This window comes from Phyllostomus hastatus, unplaced genomic scaffold (assembly GCF_019186645.2).
Source record: "Phyllostomus hastatus isolate PE091 unplaced genomic scaffold, TTU_PhHast_1.1 phas_contig_137, whole genome shotgun sequence".
Taxonomy (NCBI): Eukaryota; Metazoa; Chordata; class Mammalia; order Chiroptera; family Phyllostomidae; genus Phyllostomus; species Phyllostomus hastatus.
The window spans coordinates 20,455,915-20,478,353 of record NW_025333583.1 but is presented as its reverse complement, the minus strand read 5'-3'; the positions used below and the strand labels follow the sequence as shown (position 1 = coordinate 20,478,353).

Sequence of the window (22,439 nt, the reverse complement as noted above, 5' to 3'; positions counted from 1 at the left end):
TATTTTATCAGATCCATAAACAAAATTTGTAAAAGCAGTCATAATATAAAACAGCAGCTCCCAGTAACTTCTGCAAGTTTATCTTCAGAAGTTGACTCAATTTAGTTTGCTTCATTCTTGGAAGCCTTATCAAAATTCTCCACAAGGTCTGGAACTTCATCATCATCCTCTCCTGTAGCAAGTGGTGCTTTTCCATGCACAGATTGTTTGGGCAGAGCCTCAGCGAGTCTCTTTAAACTAGTCAGACTGTCTGCATGAAGCTGATTTAAGATGCTGGGTAGCATTGCTGTCAGCAGCTTTGTCTCAGCGTGGCCTGTAATGGTGAAAGGGTTTGCTGCCAGAGATGCCTGAACTTTAGGGTTGTTAAAGTGGATCACTGTTCCTTGGTTTGTGAACATATTTACCTCTTCAATACCAGAGATATTGTTTACCCTAACTTCACTAAAATGGAACATGTATTTTCGTACCATGGTTATAGAATTTGACAATCTTGGTAATGTACCCTGTGATTTATTTTCTGTGTAATTTAATTAAAGTCATGTGTTTATTTTATAAAACACTTTACATTGCAGTGTAATTCAGAGAAGCTAATAATATCATATATTTTTATGTGATTACTAGTAATGTGCTTTAAATTTTTCTGTCCACAGTGAACAGAGTAGCCTTTTATTCAGTGTAAGAATAGTAATACTTTATACTAAGCATTGTTGGTAGATAATTGCAAGGTATAATTGTTATTTAACAGTAGAAGATTTTTAGGGTGCTCCTTTGGGATTTGGACATTTTTCTGAATAGAGATAGGGAAAAAAGTGACTTACGAAAGATTCTTAGGCTTTAGTGATTATACAAAATACGGAAAATATGTTACTTGTTTTGGAGTTTTTTACATATTTCAAAGCTGAAAATGCACATTGACTTTTTGGTTTCAGAGCCCTGTGAAATAAGGCAGATGACACTGTAGTTTTATAGACTAGGGAACTTTAGAGATTAAATGAAGTGCTTCATGTTACAGAGGTGGAATTTAGTATGCAGGTCTTATGACTTAGAATCTAGGGACTTTTTATTTTAAGAGACACACAGAGGAGCCAGTCACATCTCATGTTGGTTTTTGCCCTTGAAGAACATATAGTCTTTTGAAAATGTTTTTGAAAAATTTATTAATTTTTTAGAGAGAGGAAGGGAGAAAGAGAGAAACCTTGATTTGCTGTTCTACCCATTCATGCATTCATTGGTTGGTCCCTGCCCAGGGATGGAACCCACAACCTTTTCGTATCAGGACAAATCTCTAATCAGCTGAACTGCCTGGCCAGGGCTAATAATATTGTCTTCTTAAACAGAAACCAGTTGTGAAAAATATTGAAATATTACTTAAAAAATCTGTTGATTCTTATACTTGAGATTTTACATTTACCTCTTTATCTTTTTGCTTTTCTTTTGCTGATTATCTTCTCTCCTCTTCTGATCACATGGCTTGGGTAACCTACAGGTAGGTGAATATTGTTTAGTATAGGTACTAAATAATACCTATTTCTATTTGCTAGTTTTTGGGGGTTTTTTTTAGAAATGGTATGCAGACATACATGGATATGTTACATTTTTAAATAGAAAATGAACTAATTTATGTTCTAAAAATTTTCTTTAAAAATAGCAAAATTTAAAATATAAAAAGCCTCTCTGTCTTTTTCTCTTTTCAGTAAGCCTCCTCTGAAGTAAGACTAACCTCTTCTCTCTAAAAATCTTCTAAAGTGTCACTTGTCATCTGGTGGTGTCTTGCAGAGAAGAAGGCACAGAATATCTGGAATAAAAGAGCTTCTTTAGGATTTGAGCTGAATATACAATTCCTCTAATATGTGAATTACAAGGAAGATATTTTCTTCCTTGTATTTAAACACTCTTCTTATTTTGTTCCCCTTATATTGTAGGGTAGATGACGTGCCTCCAGGAATATCTCTGCTTCCTGACAATATCCTGCAGGTTCTGAGGATCCAGCTACTACACTGTGTTCAGAAAATGGCAGATGGGTTAGAGGAACAACAGCAAGCCTTATCAGTTTTGCTTGTCAAATTCTTCATTATTCTTTGCAGGTATCTGGTACAAATAAACTAGTTATTTGTTTTAAGTAAGTATTACCAAAATGGTAATGCATTTATTGATTATTACTGGTATTTTTTCCATACAGAGTGTTAAAGAATGAGTGCACCTTTTGCAGTAGGTTTGTTTTTTGTTGTTATATTGGGAAGCCTTTTAGTTTCTATGCCTAGTTATAGAGAAATTCAGCCAAGATTTTTAAAAAATTGCTTTAGAGTAAAGATAGCAACAGGAGTTTTCCTAACCAAGAGTTTATTGCACTGCTATTTTCTGTGTGGTACTAACCTGTAGACATATTATTTTTTAGTACTGTGCGTTGTCATTTTTGAAATGCATTGTTCTAATATTTTATTTTACAATTGTACCAAGAAAGTATAATTATTCTACAGCTTGTATTTTCCAGATTTATAAATAATTAGGTCTGTGGTACTTAAATTTTGATATGCCTAAGTGACAACTGGGAAACTATAGAAGTACAGAGCTTGATCCTTACTTACAGAATTTCTGATACAAAAGCACTTGGGCATTTTGATTTTTCACAAACTCCAAATTAATATGCATATTAGAATTTAAGAACTGTTGAGTTGGGCCATCACATATCTCTTAAAAATCTGTTTTTTTATTTTTATTTTTAAATATTTTATTGTTTATACTATTATAGTCCCAATTTCTCCCTTTTGTCCCCCTCCACTCAGCTTGTCCCCCCACTTCCATAGTCAATCACCACATTGTTGTCCATGTCCATGGGTTCTTCATATATGTTCTCTGACTACTCCCTTCACCTTTCAGTCAGTCTCTGCCTCCCCACTCCCCTCCGAGAACTGTCAGTCTGTTCCATGGTTGTATATCTTTGGTTCGTTTTGCTCATTAGTTTATTTTGTTCATTAGATTTCTCTTATAAATGAGATCATATGGTGTTTGTCTTTCACCAACTGGCTTATTTCACTCTGCATAATAGTTTCCAGTTCCATCCATGCTGTCACAAAAGGTAGGAATTCTTTCTTTCTGCTGCGTAGTCATTGTGTAAATGTACCACAGTTCTACTACAGTTGTCCCAGTTTTTCCCTATTTGTCTTCCTCCGCCCAGCCCACCCACCACTCTCACAGTCAGTTCCCACGTCTTGTCCATATCCATGGGTCATTCATACATGTTCTTTGATCCCTTCCCCTTCTTTCCACCATTATCCCCTTCCTCCTGCCTCTCTGGCCAGTGTCAGTCTGTTCTATGTTTCCATGTCTCTGGTTCTGTTTTGCTTATTAGTTTATTTTGTTCATTAGATTCCTCTTATAAGTGAGATCATATGGTGTTTGTCTTTCACTGCCTGGCTTATTTCACTTAGCATAATAGTTTCCATTTCTATCCATGCTGTCACAAATGGTGGGAATTCTTTCTTTTTGCTGCATAGTACTCCATCGTATAGATGTACCGCAGTTTTTTTTTATACTCATCTACTGATGGGCACTTAGGTTGTTCCAAATCTTGGCTATTTTAAATAGCGTTGCTATGGACATAAAGGTGCATAAATTCTTTTGAATTGGTGTTTCGGGATTCTTAGGATATATTCCCAGGAGTGGAATCACTGGGTCAAAAGGCAGTTCCATTTTCAGTTTTTTCAGGAAATTCCATACTGTTTTCCACAATGGCTGCATTATTCTGCATTCACACCAACAGTGCACTAGAATTCTCTCTTCTCCACGTCCTTGCCAGCACTTATTGTTTGTTGTTCCATTAATGATAGCCATTTTGGCAGATGTGAGGTCATATCTCATTGTGGTTTTAATTTGCATCTCTCTGATAACTAGTGATGTTGAGCATCCTTTCATATGTCTTTGGGCCCTCTGTATGTCTCCTTTGGAGAAGTGTCTGTTGATATTCTTTGCTCATTTTTTAATTGGATTGTTTGTTTTCCTGGTGTTGAGTCATAGAAACTATATATATTTTGGAGATTAAACCCTTGTCCAATGTGTCATCCGCAAATATGTTGTCTCATGCAGTCAGTTCCCTTTTATTTTGATGATGGTTTCTTTAGCCATGCAGAAGCTTTTTAATTTGATGTAGTCCCATTTGTTTATTTTTTATTTTATTCCCCTTGCAGTAGAGGATGTATTTGCAAAAATATTGCTATGCAAGATATCTGAAATTTTACCACCTATATTTTTCTCTAGGATTTTTATGGTATCACAACTTACATTTAAGTCTTTTATCCATTTTGAGTTTATTCTGGTATATGGTGTAAGATGGTGGTCTGGTTTCATTTTTTTTGCATGTACCAGTCCAGTTCTCCCAACAGCATTTATTGAAGAGACTGTCTTTATTCCATTGTATGCTCTTGCCTTCTTTGTCAAATATCAGTTGACCACAAAGACATTTATTTCTGTGCTCTCTATTTTGTTGCATTGATCTGTGTGTCTGTTCTTAAAAATTTGTTTGTTTGAAGGCATTTCCTGTTGTATGTACTATTTATTTCATAAATATTTTATAGTAATTAATAGATTTATAGAAACTTAATTTACTTATTATTTACATTTTACTTAATTGTTCCTTGCCTTTGATTACCGAGATCATAGAAAGGTTAAGCAAAAATTGTTAAAACATTTCTCCCCTAATTTAGGTTCTCTAAGAACCTTAGGCATGTTTCTGATTTTGTGCTTTTTTTTTTGTCTTTAACATTGAGAAGAACACTACAAAAATGATAAGGATTGAGGGAAAAGAATTTACTCAGGTGGTAATACACATGTTGGCCACTGTGATAGTAGATTTGCTATCTTTTCTCCTGTTAACTACCTAGTACAATTATTATTTTTTTAATTTTACTTTAATAGTTATTCAAGTACAGTTTTCTGTCCTTTACTCCCTTCCCAGTCCACCCACCCATCCCTCCGCACCTCCCTCCCATTTTCACCCCTCCTAGTTCCTAGTACAATTATTGAATTAAAAAATCCTGTAGATAAGTAACTGTTTTAAATCTAATATATTTAGCTCTTGTAATAGAGGGGAAGCACTAGAATTTTCAACACATTTTTTTTTTGGTAGGAGATAATCTCTGATGATAAATTTAATGTTCAATAGCTGGTATTCACTGACACTTGGTGATACTAAAGAAAATAGACTGTTTTTCATCAGTTTTATTATTGTCTTTAAATTCATTACAGAAATTCACTTATTGCCTGAAGTCAGGGCAAACTGCTTTAAGCTTCTTACCCTTGATATGGAACTATTTCTTATTGACATATAACATGCATACAGTGGTCAGATCACAAAGGTACAGCTAAATAAATTATAAATTGAATACACTCATCACCACTCAAGGTCACAAAATAGGACATCACTGGTACCCCAGAAGCCCATTCTATGCCCTCTCTTAATGCTACCCCTCACCACTCTCCAAAGTTAACTATTATTCTGACATTTAATATTATGGATTAATTTTGTCTGATTTTTAACTTTATATAAATGGAATTGATTAAATAAATTTTATTCTTTTATGCCTGGCCTTTTTGTTTGGGTTTTTTTTTTTTACTTTTTTGAGTTTTGCTTAACTTTTTCTGTATTGTTTATTTTGATCTTCAGACTTGTGTTGCCTTCTGAGCTGAATAGTTATTTTTGACTAAGTGCTTTGCATTACTTTAGAAAAACTGTAGAGATAATTTCAGGCCTAAGATGATACTACCTCTCTTCAGAGATGACTTGTGTTAGCTTTTGGAACACTCAGATCACCCAGTACAGTCAGTGATTGAGATTTGGACTTCAGTCTCTATGAATGCTGGTCCATTTTCTTATTCACCCTTCTTGAGTGTTGTTTTGGGATCTCAAACCAAAGTCTTAGAAAGTATCCTTTTTGGGTTCTGGATTCCAGTATTAATCTTCTTTCAGCACTGTGGGACTCTGAAAATCACTCATCAGCTTTTCATTATGTCATCTACTTCTGTCTGAAAAGGCGGAAATCATGGGGGCAAAAATAAACCTAAATACCGTGTCTTATCTTTATGGGTTAACTTTTTCAGCATCTTGGCATTGTAATTTTTCACTGCCTTGTTAGTTTTTTGATACCTTTAAATCTATGTATTTTTTAAAAAATGTTTTGTCCATCTTGTTTTTAGAAGGAAGATTGGTCCTACTCTCCCATTGTTGAAGTCTTGCAGAGGCTTTTCTCCCTCACCAGATAACTATATTTTATTGATTATGCTTTTACAGTTGTCCTGATTACACTTACTAGTTCTAATAGTTTTTGGGGGGCGTGTGTGTGTGTGTGTGTGTGTGTGTGTTTAGAGTTTTCTACCTATAATATGATTATGTAATTTGCAAACAGATAATTTTACTTCTTCCTTTCCAATTTGGATGCTTTTTACTTCCTCCCTCCCTTTCTTCCTTCTTTTTTTTGCCTAATTGTTTTGGCTAGAACTTCCCTACTGGGGAAGCTCTAGGTTGAATAGAACTATGTTGAATAGAAGGGGTAAAAGTGACCATCTTTGCCTTATTCCTGTTCTTAGAGGAAAAACTTTCAGTCTTCACCGTTGAGTATGATGTTTGCTGTGAATTTTTCATATATGGCTTTTATTATGTTGAGATCGTTTCCATGGTGACCCTTTAATTTCCCTGGAATTTACTTCAGCAGAGGGAGAGGGACTTGCAACAGTAGGCAAAGGTGCAACAACAATGGCTGCCCCGCCCCTTTGTCTGCACCTCTGCGATAAAAAGCAGCAATCAATGAAAGAGTACAAACCCCTGATATTTGGAGGATAAGGTCCTTTTTGCCCATGCTGGTTCTTTTAAGCTGTTAGCAAGTTGTTCCAGGAATGTTTGCATAGTTGCCTCTCTCATGGCGGGGTTGGGGCTGGGTAATTACTACCTCTGCTGTTAGCTAAAGTTGACCAAAATTAACCAACATTAACTGCAATTTACTGTCCAAGTCTTCCTCTGAATGTTATGAACCTTGAGTAGACTCTAGAGTTCCAAATAGTTATAGCAGACCAATTCTGCAAGTGCAGTTTTCTAGATGTGGAGACAGATTCCTGGTGCTTTCTACTTCACCATGTTCCTGGGATCCTGTGCACTGTCTTTGAATTTTACCTGTCCTTTACTCTGCTCTCTCAAAGATGTCGTACTCGTCCGACTTCTTATATTAAGAAATCTGTTAATTCAGTTTTTTCTGATTGTTTAGCATATGCTGGATTTTAAGATACAAGATATTTTTCAATGTCACAGTGTCTCAGAACAGAAAATTAAGAGTTTGTTTTCTTATACCAAGAAAAAGAGTGGTAATGTTAGATACAGGAAATGTTAGCATTTTCTGTGTCTTACCTCAGTCATTAAAAATAGAATAAAAATGAGGGCCATATATTAATTAATTACCAAGCATTATCAACCTACTGCCTTATTTTTTATTTTTTAAACTATATTTTATTGATTGTGCTGTTAACAGTTGTCCCAATTTTTCCCCCTTTGTCTCTCTCCATATGGTGCCCCTATTCCCTCCAGCAATCCCCTCCTTAGTCCATGTCCATGGCTCATGCATGTAAGTTCTTTGGCCTCTCCATTTCCTATACTGTTCTTATCATCCATCTCCATCTAGTTTGTACCTACCAATTTGTGCTTCTTAATCCCTAAACCTTTTTCCCCATTCTTCCCCTTTCCTCCCAGCCGATAACCCTCCAAATGATCTCCATGTCTATGATTCTGTTCCTGTTGGTGTTTGCTTAGTTTGTTTTTTAGATTTGGTTTTTGATAGTTGTGAATTTATTGCCATTTTCATGTTCATAGTTTTGATCTTTTTCTTAGATAAGTCCCTGTACATTTCCTATAATAATGGCTTGGCGATGATAAACTCCTTTACTTCTGCCTTGTCTGGGAATCATTTTATTTACCCTTCCATTCTAAATGGTAGCTTTGCAGGATAGAGTAATCTAGTTTGTATGTCCTTGCTTTTCATCACTTTGAATACTTCTTGCCAATCCCTTCTTGCCTGCAAAATTTGCTTTGAGAAATCAGCTGTCATTATTTTGGGAACTCCTTTGTAGATAACACTCTGCTTTTCTCTTGCTGCTGTTAAGGTTCTCTCTTTAATTAACTTTTGGCATCTTCATTATGATGTGTTTTGGTGTGGTCCTCTTTGGGTCAATCTTTTTTGGGACTCTCCATGCTTCCTGGACTTATTTGTCTATTTCCTTCACCAAATTAGAGAAGTTTTCTTTCATTATTTTTTCAAATAAATTTTCAATTTCTTGCTCTTCCTCCTCTCTGGCACCCCTATGATTTGAATGTTGATACATTTGAAGATGTACCAGAGGCTCCTTAAGCCTATCCTCATTTTTTTTAATTCTTTTTTTTCTTCTTGCTGTTCTGATGAATATTTTTTTTCCTTCCTTATGTTCCAGGTTGTTGATTTGATTCTTGGTTTCATCCCTTCCACTGTTGGTTCCCTGTAGATTTTTCATTATTTCACTTAATATAAGCTTCATTTTTAACTGGATCTTTTTTATGCTGTTGAAGTACCCAATGAGTTCCTTGAGCATGCTGATAACCAGTGTTTTGAACTCTGTAGCTGCTAGGTTGCTTATCTCCATTTTATTTAGATCTTTTTCTGGAGTTTTGTTCTTTCTTTCATTTGGACCATATTTCTTGTCTCCTCATTTTGTCAGCCTCCCTGTGTTTGTTTCTGTGTATTAGGTAGAGCTGCTTTGACTCCCTGACTTAGTAGCATGGCCTATTATAGAAAAGTGCACCTATAAGTTGTATGGGGGGAGCCTTAGGTAATTGCCAGGGTGGGGCAACTTGTGTCACCACTCTGTGGATCTGTGTGGAAGAGGGCTCAGAGTGGGGACAGTGCTTCTGCCCGGTCTCTGGAGTTTTGCCTGAGAGGAAGCTGTCTTCCAGCACTCACCCTGTCACCAATCACTTCATTTTCTCCCTGAATTCCACTGGTGCCCTTCCAGCTATTGCCCTGGTGCTGAATCCCTGAGGGGTGAGTCTGTGTAAATCCTAAATCCATTGCTTGCTCTTTTTGAGGAGTCTTCTGAGAATCCCACCATTTCTTCTGCCACCCCAACCCCTACTGGTTTTTACTGCCGAAAGTAATGGGGACTTATCTTCCTGGTGCTGGAACCCTGGGCTGGGTGGTCTGGTCTGGGGCTGGGATCCCTCATGCTTGAGGTGTCCCTCAGTTTTTATTTACCACCCGTGGATGTGGTATCACTTGTTCTGCATCTCTGAGCCTTTCTGTGCCACTTGTGTCTCTGTGACTCTCCACCTCTCTTGTGCCTGTCCATGGCTCTACATCTCTCTGCACCTCTTTGCCCACCTCTTCCCCTCCTGCTTCTTCAGATGAATGTGGTTTTCTTTAACTTCTCGGTTGTTGGACTTCCATACAGCTCGATTTTCTGATGTTTCTGGATGATATTTGTTTTGTAGTCTAGTTGTAATTTTTGCTGTAGTTGTGCCAGGAGGCAAGGCTTGTTTACCTCCATCTTGATCAGAAGTCTTGACCCACTGCTTTAAACAAGAAATGTACTATTCCCTCAAGTCTAAAAAGGTAATTATAATTTCAAAAAGCAAAGTGAAAACTATAAAACTGCACATGTTAAAATGACTATAATATGTACAAAACCCAAACTAAGAATCTGCAGTGGGAAAAAAAAACACTGAAAAATAATTCAGAATCTATGTAGTTGCTAATGTTTGGCTTGTAAGAATATTTGTGATATTTTTCTTCTTTTGTTTCTATTTCATAATCTTTTTCTGATTTTTCTATAATAAATGTTAATCAGCATGTACTTCTTAAATATTTCTTTGTTTATAGTAGTTAAATGCTGCTTGAAGTGTGAATCAGTCTCAATGAGAAAGTACTTATGTAACTATTGATTTTAAGCTTTAATAAATGCGTTTATATTGCATATGCCAACATGCAATGTTTTCAAAATTCAACCTGAATTACATGAGCATACATTTTTCTCACTATTCACATGTAACAAATATACATGTATTTCTTTCCTCACAGAAATCTATCTAATGTGGAAGAAATTGGCACTTGTTCTTACATTAATCATGTCATCACTATGACAACACTTTATATCCAGCAAGTAGGTGTGAATTAATATATTCTTTTTTGCTGCTTTACTGAAAGTAACTAGGTTTTACTTTTTTCAGTAGTATAGTTAGTAAAGTTAAATATTTTCAGAGGACATAATAATAGAGAATAGAATTAAAATTATCACTGGTACAATATATTTAGGGCATCTTATACATATTATCTAAAAGTAGGAAACATTAATATATTTTATTTTAATTAAAAAATTAAAATGTTTTATAAATGACTTTTTAAAATCACACAATTTGTCATTTTATGTATTTATTCATCAGACATCTCTTGTTGAACACATAGTTTTTTTTGGAACTGTCTTTGGTTATTTATTGGAAACCCTTTCTAGGAAATTAATAAAATTTGAGAGGTTATATTCAGTCCATCTGATTAATTGACTATCTTTAGATTCAAATGGAACTTAGGCTTTTACTTGAATAAAGACAACTTATTATTAGATGATGAATGAAACATAATTCTTTAATGATGTAGGTAAGGCTGTTGTACAATTTAATATTTTTAACTAGACATAATTTTATGATTAATTTTATTCTCAGTTAAAAAGCAAAAAAAAAGAGAAGGAATTGGCAGATCAAACATCTATCGAAGAATTTGTGATCCATGCATTGGCATTTTGTGAAAGTTTATATGATCCATATCGGAATTGGAGACACAGAATATCAGGGTATGTCTTGTAAATCACAATTTTCATTTTAACCTTAATGTCATAATATATACCATTCTTCAAAGCAAGCCTCTTTGAAAGCCATCAGTAAGATGTGTTTAGGACAACCCCCATCTCTGTCTCTGAGGTGGAGGTAATGAATTCGTGATAAAAGCCACTTCCAGAGAATCAATTTACCCTGAACTTTTATTTGTAATGCAATTAAATGCTAACAATCAGATAGGAAAATTTCAGAGCACAGTCAATTTTTTCAAGGAAAGGTCTCTTTTTAATCCATATTTCATAATTTGAAAATGAATTGTAACAATATTTTATCCATTTATTTTTATTTGTGGAGCTTGTGTCAGTCAAGGTGTAGTCAGGAAAACAGAAACCATACTATAATTTTATTTAAAAAGAGAGAATACAGGATGAAAAGTATGAGAATACGGGATGAAAGTAAGTTTACAGTTGTAAATATGGGAAACAGAGTTTATTTTTATTTCTTAATTATTTCTTATTTTTTTACTTAATAATATATTTTTTGTATTTTTTATAACTAGTCATGAACAACTGTAAACCTGCTTTTGCTCAACCCTGTATAATATAAGGAAATTGTTTAATAAGTATTGAAGAGCTTAAAAAGCATAGGGGACACTGATGTAATACAAACACAGTGATTTGTGAAAGCAGCTACTTCTCTGGGGCTGTGGGAACAAAGAAAGAAACAGGCGTTACCAAAAGTGGAATGTTCAGCCCTGCAGTGCTGGGGCTTGGACCTCTGAGGAAGGAGTGTGGATATTGCTGCGTAGCTATAAAGAGTCTAATTCTGAGATTGCCAGAAATAACCTGAAGATAGGAACCAACTGCGAATGCTACAGTTCAGAACTATTGGCTGGTAAAAAATAAGGACCAAGGAAACAATTCATTTTTTGCTCTGTCAGTCTTCTGGGCCCCATTTAGTACTCACTATTTTCGAAACCAACAGTACAGTGGCTGGGAAAAGAGAAATAGAGTTTGCAGAGTGCCTGTTCCAGAATCACAAAGCAGATAGAATATAGGATGATGGATTTGGAGGTTAGTGATGATGGCGTAATTACCAGTACAGAGCTCAAAGAAAAGATTTTTAAACTCATATGTCTTTCTTAACCTGTGGGCACAGAATAAGATTTGTATCATCATGCACAGTGAGACCTCTTTTTTAGATGTCCCAAATCTGCTGTATTTTCAATCTCAAGATCTTTTCATTTTCATATTCACTTTAACCTGACCCACCTATAAACAATTCTCACTTCCTTCCTATAACATTTCATTACTGAAATGTTTGGTTTATATAGACTCTCAGGGTTTTAGAATAGTATACCCTCACTTTGAATAGCTAGCATTAGATAATGGTGAAAAATTTGTAACAGAGAGAACATTTACATAGATTATATGGTAATAATTGTATGATCTGTATAGTGATATTTTATTTAAATAACACATCCTTTAGTTAAAGCAAGAAGAAGTAGAATACTATGAACACATACTCCAGCTCATAATTGTGGTAATCCTATCTGCTTATTTATACATTTACTTTTCTTTATGCCTTGAGAGAAATTGTCTTTATTAGTTAGCGTTCTCCATAGCAATAAATCCATTAGGGGTGTGTGTTTAGAAAGAGTTTATCATAAGCCACTGCCTTATGTGATAATAGAGGATTGCAGTCCAAATCTTTCATGTGGGTTGGGCTTGTGCCCCAGGAAAGTCAGTGGTGCGGTTATAGTCTCAAGGCTGGTGGATAGAGAGCTGATGTTCCAGTGGCAGCCCAAAGGCAGTCAGGCTGAACACTCAGACTTGTTGATGCAGATGAAGTCAGAAGGCAGCTTACTGGTGGAGAGGCCAGTCTTTTTCTTTACTCAGGCTTTTAACTGATTGGATGAGGCACTTTCTGGAGGGCAATCTCCTTTACCCAGAGTTCACCAGTTTAAGGGTTAATCTCATCCAAAACTCCCTCCAGGATGACACGAGTTTTGATAAGGACTTATTTTTGCATGGTTTTAAAATGTTTCCCCACAGATTACAAATTTGTTGCAAAGGAAAAATTAATAATTATTTTGTATAGTACTGATAGTGTGTTAACTAGATGATCAAAATTAACATCAATAAGAAGCAGATGGACATTTTGTGTCTCTAGCTGTGACAGGTAAAAGGAGGACACATCATTGCTCATATAGTATTCCAGCCAGTTCTACACAATCTGCATCTAATTGTATGGAAACATCAAGCAAACCCAAAATGAAGAACATTTTAATGAATAAAAAGGGTGGGGACAGTGTTCTTTAAAAGTGTCATAAAGAAAGGTGCTGGAAATGTTTCAGATTAAAGGAAGCTAAAGAGACATGACAGGTTAATGCAATACCTGACCCTGGACAGGAAGCTGTAATGGGGTGGGGGTTAGGGGCATGCTATGGAGGACGTTATTGGGTTAGTTGACAAAACTGGATTATGAATGGTAGATACAATAACTGTATTAATGTTAAATGTACTGAAATTTGTCACTACACTGTGCTTTTACTTAAGGAAATATTCCTGTTCTTAGGAAGTGTTTACTAAGGGCCAGAGTATTTATAATTTCCCCTTAAATGTTCTGAAAAAATATTATATGTTTGAACATGTATATTTCTAAATATATGTGCAGTATTTGTGGGGAGGGAGTGAGCAAATGGTAAAGCATTTGGGATACCATTTTAACAATGAACTTCGGTAAACTATATTTGAAGTTCTTTGTATTATTTTTATCTTGAAATGTTTGCAAGAGTTTGAGCTTATCTCCAGATAGAAAATTTAAAATTAAGAAAATAGTTATATCCTAAGCACGATGTAAGCACTAAAAAGAAATCAGAAAAATTGACCGGGGACATGAACTTAGAAAACAGATGCAGACAAACGTTTTGCAGTGCTCTCAGAAACCTGTTGATATGGATTAGCATCTGTTAAATATGAGATACTTGGCCCTAATATTATATATGATAGTGGAGCAACCAAGTATGTTGTGTTCCAAAATGGTACAATACTAAGCTAATTTTTAGCTGCTCTATCTTGACCCATTGAAAGCATGCAATGCAAACTACTTACGCTTTATTTTATTTTATTTTATTTTATTTTATTTTATTTTATTTTATCTTAATTTTATTTTTATCCTCACCTGAGGACATACTTCTTGATTTTAGAGAGAGGAGAAGGGAGGGAGAGAGAGAGGGAGAGATACATACATCCATGTGGGAGAGAAACATCGATTGGTTGACTCTTGTATGCTCCCCAACTGGGGACCAAACCCACAACCTAGATATGTGCCCTGACCAGGAATTGAACCTGTGACCTTTCAGTTTATAGGCTGGTGCTCCAAACAGCTGAGCCACACTGGCCAGGGCTACTTATGCTTTATTGTTTGTGTTATGTATAATTTCTCCTCTTTATTTATGTTAAGTATATTAAATGTTCCCACATTAATAATGGAAGTTATGCTTATATGTTACATCTGTGTTACAATTATTATTATTAATTGAAATTATTGGGGTGACATTGGTTTGCAAAACCATATAGGTTTCTAGTGAACAACACAATAAAACATCATCTGCACCCTGTATTGTGCTCTCATTGCCCCAAGGAAAGTCTTTTGTTGTCCCCCTTCCCCACTACCTTTGCCCACCTCCACCTAGCCCCTACCCCCCTTTCCCTCTGGCTGTCACTATGCTGTTGTCTGTGTCTATGTGTTACATATAAATGTTTTTTGGCTAATCCTTTCATCTTCAACCCCCGCCCCCCAGACAGCTCTCAACCTGTTCCATTAATACAGGGCCTTTAGAATGAGTCATTAATCACAAATCGCAGTACATTTTCATTATGTTAAGTGAGTATGTTTATTGTTGTTTGTAGCACAGGATGTTTGGGTAGGGTATATCTAATCTATTAATACTATAATTCATGTAAGTGTAAAAGGTAAATAATCTCATGGAAAATTTTAACTAAAATATAAATTTTTATTTTTTAAAAATTAATTTTTCTACCACATGACTAAATTTTTTAAAGGCATGACTATTTTTTACTTGAAATTCCAGTAATATTGTATTGTAAAGACATAAAATCTTTGATAATGGTCTTAATAAATAGGAAGATCTAATAGTATTCTAGGATGCTATGTTTGACATTATAATAAATACAGACAGAATGGTAATTCTTGTGCCTCCTTGCAGTAGAAATGGTCAGAGATTTGGAAAGCGTTCAGTAGCTAATTGTGTCTGATGTGATTTCTAGTGAATGTGGATCATAGAACTCTTTATTCTGTCATTACTGAGTCCAGCTGTGCCTATCCTGTTTGGCTTCTTCTATGGTCAATTGGCTTTTCTTTCTAGCTTTGAATAATTATAAGGAAATTGATTTCAATATCTCAATTATGGTTATTAAGAAGGCATCTTAATTCGATACTTTATCAGTAGATCACATTTAGGTATATGGAATTTCTATGTGGTACTTCTTCAAGTATTTTTCATTTTTGTTGGTTATATCTAACAACATTAAGAGCTTTTCAGGGCATGAACCAGTGTCTGTAATTTTTCAAAAAATTTCAGCAGTCTACCTGTTGGATGTATCGTTATAACTAACCTTTCTTTCCCAGTTCATCACCATATCCGTCTAAGAGACTCATTTTGCATTGAATTGAAATGAAATATAGTTGGTAAAAGTATATGCTATTTGTGTTGGCCTTACGAAAGTCTGTGGAAATAATTCAGCCACCAAAACTATTGGAATTGTCATTAAAAACAATATTTATCTCAGCCCATATTGGAGCTATATCCTTAAGATGGAAGAGGCAAGTACTTTGGACTCTATGTTCAGATGAAATTTCAGACAGTGGCACAGAATAGCCTGATTTCTGATGAATGTCAGTGATACTGTAGTAATAAACTATTACGTTAGGTATCAAATTAGCTGTACTGCTGAACAAGTTCTTCTACAGAGTGGAAATTTTAAATAGCTACTTTCTTTTTCTTTTTCTAGTTTGGAGATTTTACCTGGCTGCTATTTTTCACCATTAAGCATTTTAATGGTGAAAAATTTTTTGCTTGCTTCTAAAGAAGAAATCCTTTCATCGGTGAACATTTAAGTTGTTGGCTAGACTTCCTCTTTAAGATTATATCAGTCCTGGAGATGTATTATTCAGCACACAAATCAAAAATAAAAAAATTATTTTATAATTATTTTTATAATTGTACCATGTCTACTTGCCCATGATATAATTTGGTATTAACTTCTTTTTGATGATAGACGAATCCTTAGTACGGTGGAAAAGAGCAGACAGAAATACAAACCAGCGTCTCTGACTGTGGAATTTGTCCCTTTCTTTTATCGTAAGTAACAGCTCTAATTTCTCTTACTGTGATTTTGATGTTACTTAGTAGCCCTGGGACCTTCCATTTGTTTAGTCGTAAATGGGGACAAAACATCATCCTCATCTGGAATATTATGAGAATTAAATGAGATGGCATAAAGTATTTAAAATACTACCTGATAGGTGATATCTGTTTTCCTTTCCTGTGAAAAAATACATATGAACCTTGCCTTTTAACAGATTTTAGCCTGTTCACAAATAGTTCTTAATGTTTTAGTGTCAGACATTCCTTAGACATAAATAATACCGTGAAAGAGAAATCTTATTTATTTGTTTATTTGTGTATTATATTCACAGAGTGTTTTCAGGAAAGTGAACATCTCAAGGAAAGCCTTAAGTGTTGCTTATTGCATCTCTTTGGAGCCATTATAGCTGGTGGGCAGGTAAGGAACATATTGAATGTTAATATACAAAACAATAGTTAACAGTGCAAAAAGCTTTCTGTGGATTATTTAATGTATTCATTTATTTTTATAATTTAATGAAACATACAGATATTTTTCTAAGTTTATATCTTGTTTAAAACTAATCTGCTTACTTCTTTATTTTGTTAACTTCCTAGAAACCTAAATAATAATCTTAGCACTAAAAATGAAATTAATGCATAACTAGATTTAACAGTTTTTGGTCTCACAAGTCCTTACTTGAGTTGGCTTTTCACCTGCTGCTTCTTCCTTTAGAATATAGAGGATTGTCAGCTGTATTAGTCCACTTGATGAAATTGAGCTCTAGCAGTTTGATTTTCTAAGATATATGAATTTAGTCACTCTTCTGTTGACTTATAATTACTCAGTGCATATAAACAAGGTTTTTAACAAACCCTTAAGAAAAGTATTCTTTATTTTGTAATGTATATTTCTTTTTTTAAAGAGGATTATAGTTCAAAAAGGACATTCTGCCTATTTATGCATATAGTTTAGAGGTTTCTAACACTTTTTGTATCACCCCTTTGGCAGCTCAATAGAGCCCCTTATTAGCATGTTTCCGAATGCCTATAATTAAATACATATGATTACAAAGGAAACTAATTTTACTCAAATACGTTACTAAAATATTAATGAAAATTTGTAACTCAGTAATATGTGCTTTATAACACATTAAATAAAAAGATATACTTGCAAGTCTAGTAACTAATGAAAACTTAAAAGAAGAGGTAAGGATAAATGAGTTTTAAGACACTGCAACAACAATAATATAAGAAACTTTATATGATTCTGTTCGTTACAAAAATCACAGGTATAGCTAATAATATTACTTAGGTTTCCTCGTGGGCTACCTTGCCTTCGCCTCTTCACTCTAGTAAAAGGGGAGTCTCTTTGTAGTAGGAGGACTGGTGACCAACATTGTATTTTTTAATTTGTTGCTTTATCACCTACCTTTATTAGCTGATATCTTTTCATCATTTCTCCACTACTGTACTAAAAATAAGAATTAATAAGTGTTATGTGAATAAAATTGGAAACGACATTGCTTTTGACTAATGTAGAAGCTGGTTTGATCCCATTCCCTTTTTGAACACACAGAGACTTTTCGTTAGTGCCCAAGGGTAATCAGGCCCTGAGAGATTCCCAGTAATTAAAACTAACAGAAATCAAGCAGATACTAAAGGGCCAACTTATCATTTTATGTACTTAAAATACTCAATCCTTATAATCAAATTATAGCTAAGGTAATGGCTGTGTTAAAGTCAGAAGGTTGTTTGTTGATGATAGCATCAGTGAAAGGGTATTTAGATGAATTGAATATCTACAGATGTATGAATGGCCTTGTCATAAAGAGCAGAAAAATTGAAGTCTGATGACTGCTGTCCCTTCCCAAAGCATCGTGCCTGGGCTTACCATTGGCATATTTGTTCTGTTTTGTGTTATGTTAAGAGCAAGGGTTTTGGAGCCAAATTGACATAGGTTTAGATCCCATGCCCATGTATAAGTAGTTGTATGATCTTGGATAAACTACATGTGTTTTAGTTTCTTTATTTATAATAAATGGAAATACTGACATATATAGGGTAGTCATAAGGACCAAATAGTATATAATATATGTAAAACACTTAACACAAAGTACATGTGCTTATAAGTACTAAATAAATCACAGGTATATTAGTTCAATTTACGTGATTTCCTGTAGATACCAGTAAATACTAAAATTATAACAGCTTGAATTAGATGTTCACTTTTTTCTGTCATTAAAAAAAAAAACAATGGTAAGCAGTCCAGTATTAATCTGGTAGCTCTCAGATCCTCAGGTATTCAGGTTCCTTCTGAATGTCAGTCTGTTTTTACTTACTATTTCTTGTGCTTCAAGATAGCTTCTAGAGTTCTGGCTCTTTTGTGTGCACTTTAGGCACAAAGATGGAGAGGGAGGTGAAAACAAATGGCAAATGCCAGTTGTTTTTAAATGAGATACTGAAAAGCTGACATTTGATGTCTTTTTGTCTCATCTGCTAAACTTCATTGGATAATTGCAGATATATCCAGGTAAAAAATTTGGTGAAACTTGCTTCCTCGGACTCCTTAGCAGCAAGGGAGGCTAGGAAATGTAATCTTTATTCCTAGTAGTTATGTATACAGGCAAAATATCAGGGATTCTATTCATAAGGAAGCAGAGGAAAATGGAACTTGGGTGGGCCATCAGCAATTTCTTCCATACTGGTACTTGTTATTATTGATATTATGTATTAGGTTGATAATAACAAGTCCTAATAGCTTCATTGCTGTTCCTTTCAGATGATTTTGCATAACTTTGTTCATATGTATTATATATCAATTTAATAATTTAGGGCAACATATATTGTTTATTTCTAAATTTAATGAATCACCTCTAATAAAGTTACCAGTAACTTAGACTTTCAGAAATGCTTATTTGACTCAGCTACTCCAGTCTCCAGTCCACTTATTTATCTATATCATTTAAGATGGATTTGCTATAAACAACAGAACCTGAGAGAGGCTTAATCAAATCAAGTTTCCTTTTTTTTTATTCTTATATAAGAAGTCCAGATGTAGGCAGTTTTGAGGTGGTATAGTAGCTCAATAATACCAATAGGGACTGTGGTCCTTCAATATTTCTGTTCTGCTTTCTACTTTATTTTTATTTATTTCTAATCCTCACCTGAGGACATTTTTTTCATTGCTTTTGGAGAGAGAGAGTAACATCAATGTGAGAGAGAATCATTGATTGGTTGCCTCCTGGAGGCACCTGGACCAGGGATTGAACCTGTAACCTAGGCATGTGACATGACCAGAATCAAACTCACAACCTTTTGGTTACTGCATGATGTTCCAGCTAACTGAGCCACACTGGCCAGGGCTAGCCTCCTTACTTTAATTCCTTGTGATAGAAAGTTGTGTCCAGGCCTCATGCCTGCATTTCAGGCAGGGAATAGGTGAAACGGCCGAGAGCAGAGGGTTCTTTCTTTTTATTTGTGAAGTGATAACTTCTTCATAGTCTGTTGGCATATACCCTCGACCAAAACATGGCTATTCCTAGATGCAAGGGGGTGTGGTGAGTTTTCTATGTGAGGAGATTGCTATCTGAATAAAATTAGAATTCTGTTAGTGAGGAAATGAAGACAGGTAAAATACTAGCAGTGTCAAAGTATCTGATTAAAATTTTTTTATATGTTGATTTACTAAAATGAAAAGTGTGAAGATTTGTTAAATTGCTTTTTTTAAAGCTATTTTTTAAAAAATTCTCACCTGAAATATGTATATTGATTTTAGAGAGAGAAGAAGGGCAGAGGCAGAGGGGGAGTGGGGAGAAAGACATTGATGTGAGAGGGAAACATTGGTCTGATGCTTCTTCCTGCACGTGCCCCGACCTGGGATTCAACCTGCATCCTTTAATTGTATGGGACCACCGTCCAACCAACTGAACCACCTGGCCACGGCTTTTTTTTTTTTCTCCAAACATGCAAAACTTCAGATTTTGGGGTTTTATTTTTGTTGTTTGTCATGTTTCAGAAGAATGCTTTGCAAGCAATTTCTCCAGCCACCATGGAAGTTCTTATGAGAGTTTTGGCAGATTGTGATTCCTGGGAGGACAGAAATCCTGACGAAGTGGGTAGGAAGGTAGAACTGACTCTGAAGTGCCTTACAGAAGTGGTGCATATTCTTCTCACTAGCAGCTCTGACCAGCGTCAAGTGGAAACCAGCACTATTCTGGAGAACTATTTTAAATTGTTAAATTCAGATCACTCAGCTTTACCAAAACAAAGGAGGTCCAGAGAGTGGGAAAGCTGGTTCATAGCTCTACAGATAAAAATGCTGAGTAAGTATTGCATAAAGTTTATTATACTCAGTTTTCTCCGAGTCCTTTTGTTACTTTTATATTTTCCTCTTCATTTCAAATACAAAGCCATTGCATAGAAAGTATTGATTGTTTAATTCAGATATTATGTGACTTTAAATTTCAATTTCAAGATTATTAATAGGGAAATTTATATATACATCTGTGTTTAATAGTGAAAAATGGAACCTCAGTATTCTGTTTTGAAAGTATTATTTACTGAAAGCATCAATGTTAAAAAGAAAGTCAGCTACGATTTCAAAATTCTAGGATAAGCAAATTTTTAGAAAGTGCTGTTTGTAGTTTTTAACCTATAGCAAGAGTCGCATACAATTAGTTTTCTATATACTTCTATAGCATCTCTGTAGACTACCTCAACAGCTGTCCTTCCTCCAGAGGACCTCTGTTTTTTGTTTTGTTTTCCTCAGAACCTTTGCCTTTGTGTGTGTATGTGTGTGTCTGTCTGTCTGGTTTCTCTTTGTGTTGGTTATTATATGTCATTCTGTGCTTATTTCTCTCTCTCTGTAAGCTCCTTCACCAATATGTGATTTCTTACTGTATTCCTTTGTTAGATTGATAGATAAAAATATTACTAATTGAAAGTACCTTTTTATAGAAGTAAAATATTTTTTATTACAGTTAAACTAGGAAATTCAGATAAGTAAAAAGACAAAGGTTTTTTATATCCTATCATCCAGACATAACCAACATTAATGGTTTGTTCTGTAGCTCTACAGACTTAAAAAAATGCTTATGTGAGCGGGTATGTGGTGTCCAATTTAAAAATACTGGATATCAAAATTTTGGCGAAACTTAATGAGCCACTACAGTAGTGATTCTGTAGGGAAATAAGATCCATATTATATGTGTTTTATTCTTTTAATTTTTTTATTTAAAAAAAAAATCATTGATTTGAGGGAGAGAGAAAAAAAATGATTGATTTGTTGTTCTACTTATTTATGCAGTCATTGGTGGTTTCATGTATATGTCCTGACACCAGGGATTGAGGCCACAACTTTGGTGTACTGGGACTGTGCTCTAACCAACCGAACTGCCTGGCCAGGGCCGCGTCTATTCTTTTACATGCTGTAACATGTTGTGTTTTATAATTATTAAATATTGTAAGTTTATAAGAAAGCTTGAGGCGATACTGAATGAACTTTTTGTTGGAAACTATATATATTATCTATACCAAATGTTCTTTCACTTCTGAATGGGGGTATTCCTTCAGTAGGAAAAAAGAGCAAAGCATCATCACAAATGGATTGACTGAGTCTCTTTTTCATAATGGCCGTATGTTAGTTAATATACGTAAATGAGACTATGTTGCCAAATACAACCACATGTTGCTTAATAACAGGAAGTTGGAACCTCAGTTGTTTAACACTTGAACATTATTATGGAAGAAGAATTAAGTAAACTCTGGGAAATATATATCACTTATATAAAAAATTAAATATTTTTAATAATAAAGTATAGAAATGTTCACTTTTCTTATCAGGAAAGAAGTACAAATTTTTTTTCTACTACCCACCCCTATCATCTCCTAATTAATTTATATCTGTTATCTGAAAAGCCTAAATTTAAAATATGGCTTGAGTAAATGTTTCTATGATCCAAAATTTTCTACCTTATAAATGGGTGATTTTATTTTTATTTTCCTAGATACCATCACAGCCATGTTCGACTGCACGGATAGGCCTGTTCTTCAGGCCATTTTTCTTAACAGTAATTGCTTTGAACATCTCATACGACTGCTACAGAACTGCAAGGTATTTTTCTATTACTATTCTTTGTTTTTAAGAAGTTGTTGTTTTATGTTTTGATTCAAGTTTGAGCATATTATTAGCACCATTTTTTGTTGTGGTAAAATGCACATGTAAAATGTACTGTA

The 22,439-nt window shown here is 34.6% G+C and overlaps 2 protein-coding genes across 9 annotated transcripts in view; one reads left to right on the top strand and one right to left on the bottom strand.

The window, feature by feature from the left end:
- The window catches only part of NBEAL1 (neurobeachin like 1), a 164,650-nt gene that overhangs the window by 30,303 nt on the left and 111,908 nt on the right, over positions 1-22,439 (top strand). For 6 of the 8 annotated variants that reach the window (XM_045855797.1, XM_045855825.1, XM_045855808.1 and 3 more), the window contains 7 exons: positions 1,923-2,084; positions 10,083-10,164; positions 10,721-10,848; positions 16,135-16,217; positions 16,556-16,641; positions 20,221-20,527; positions 22,211-22,317. In XM_045855797.1, coding sequence (XP_045711753.1) covers positions 1,923-2,084; positions 10,083-10,164; positions 10,721-10,848; positions 16,135-16,217; positions 16,556-16,641; positions 20,221-20,527; positions 22,211-22,317 — 955 coding nt within the window. The remainder of the gene's footprint in view (positions 1-1,922; positions 2,085-10,082; positions 10,165-10,720; positions 10,849-16,134; positions 16,218-16,555; positions 16,642-20,220; positions 20,528-22,210; positions 22,318-22,439) is intronic. The other 2 variants (XM_045855803.1, XM_045855829.1) reach the window with 2 other exon arrangements.
- LOC123829895 (transcription factor BTF3-like) lies at positions 102-427 on the bottom strand. Its single transcript, XM_045855835.1, has one exon. The coding sequence runs from the start codon at positions 396-398 to the stop codon at positions 102-104; it is 297 nt and encodes a 98-aa protein (XP_045711791.1). The 5' UTR covers positions 399-427.

Coding starts and splice junctions, on each gene's coding strand:
- LOC123829895 (XM_045855835.1), bottom strand. CDS start 398: ATGTTCACAAACCAAGGAACAGTGATCCACTTTAACAACCCTAAAGTT.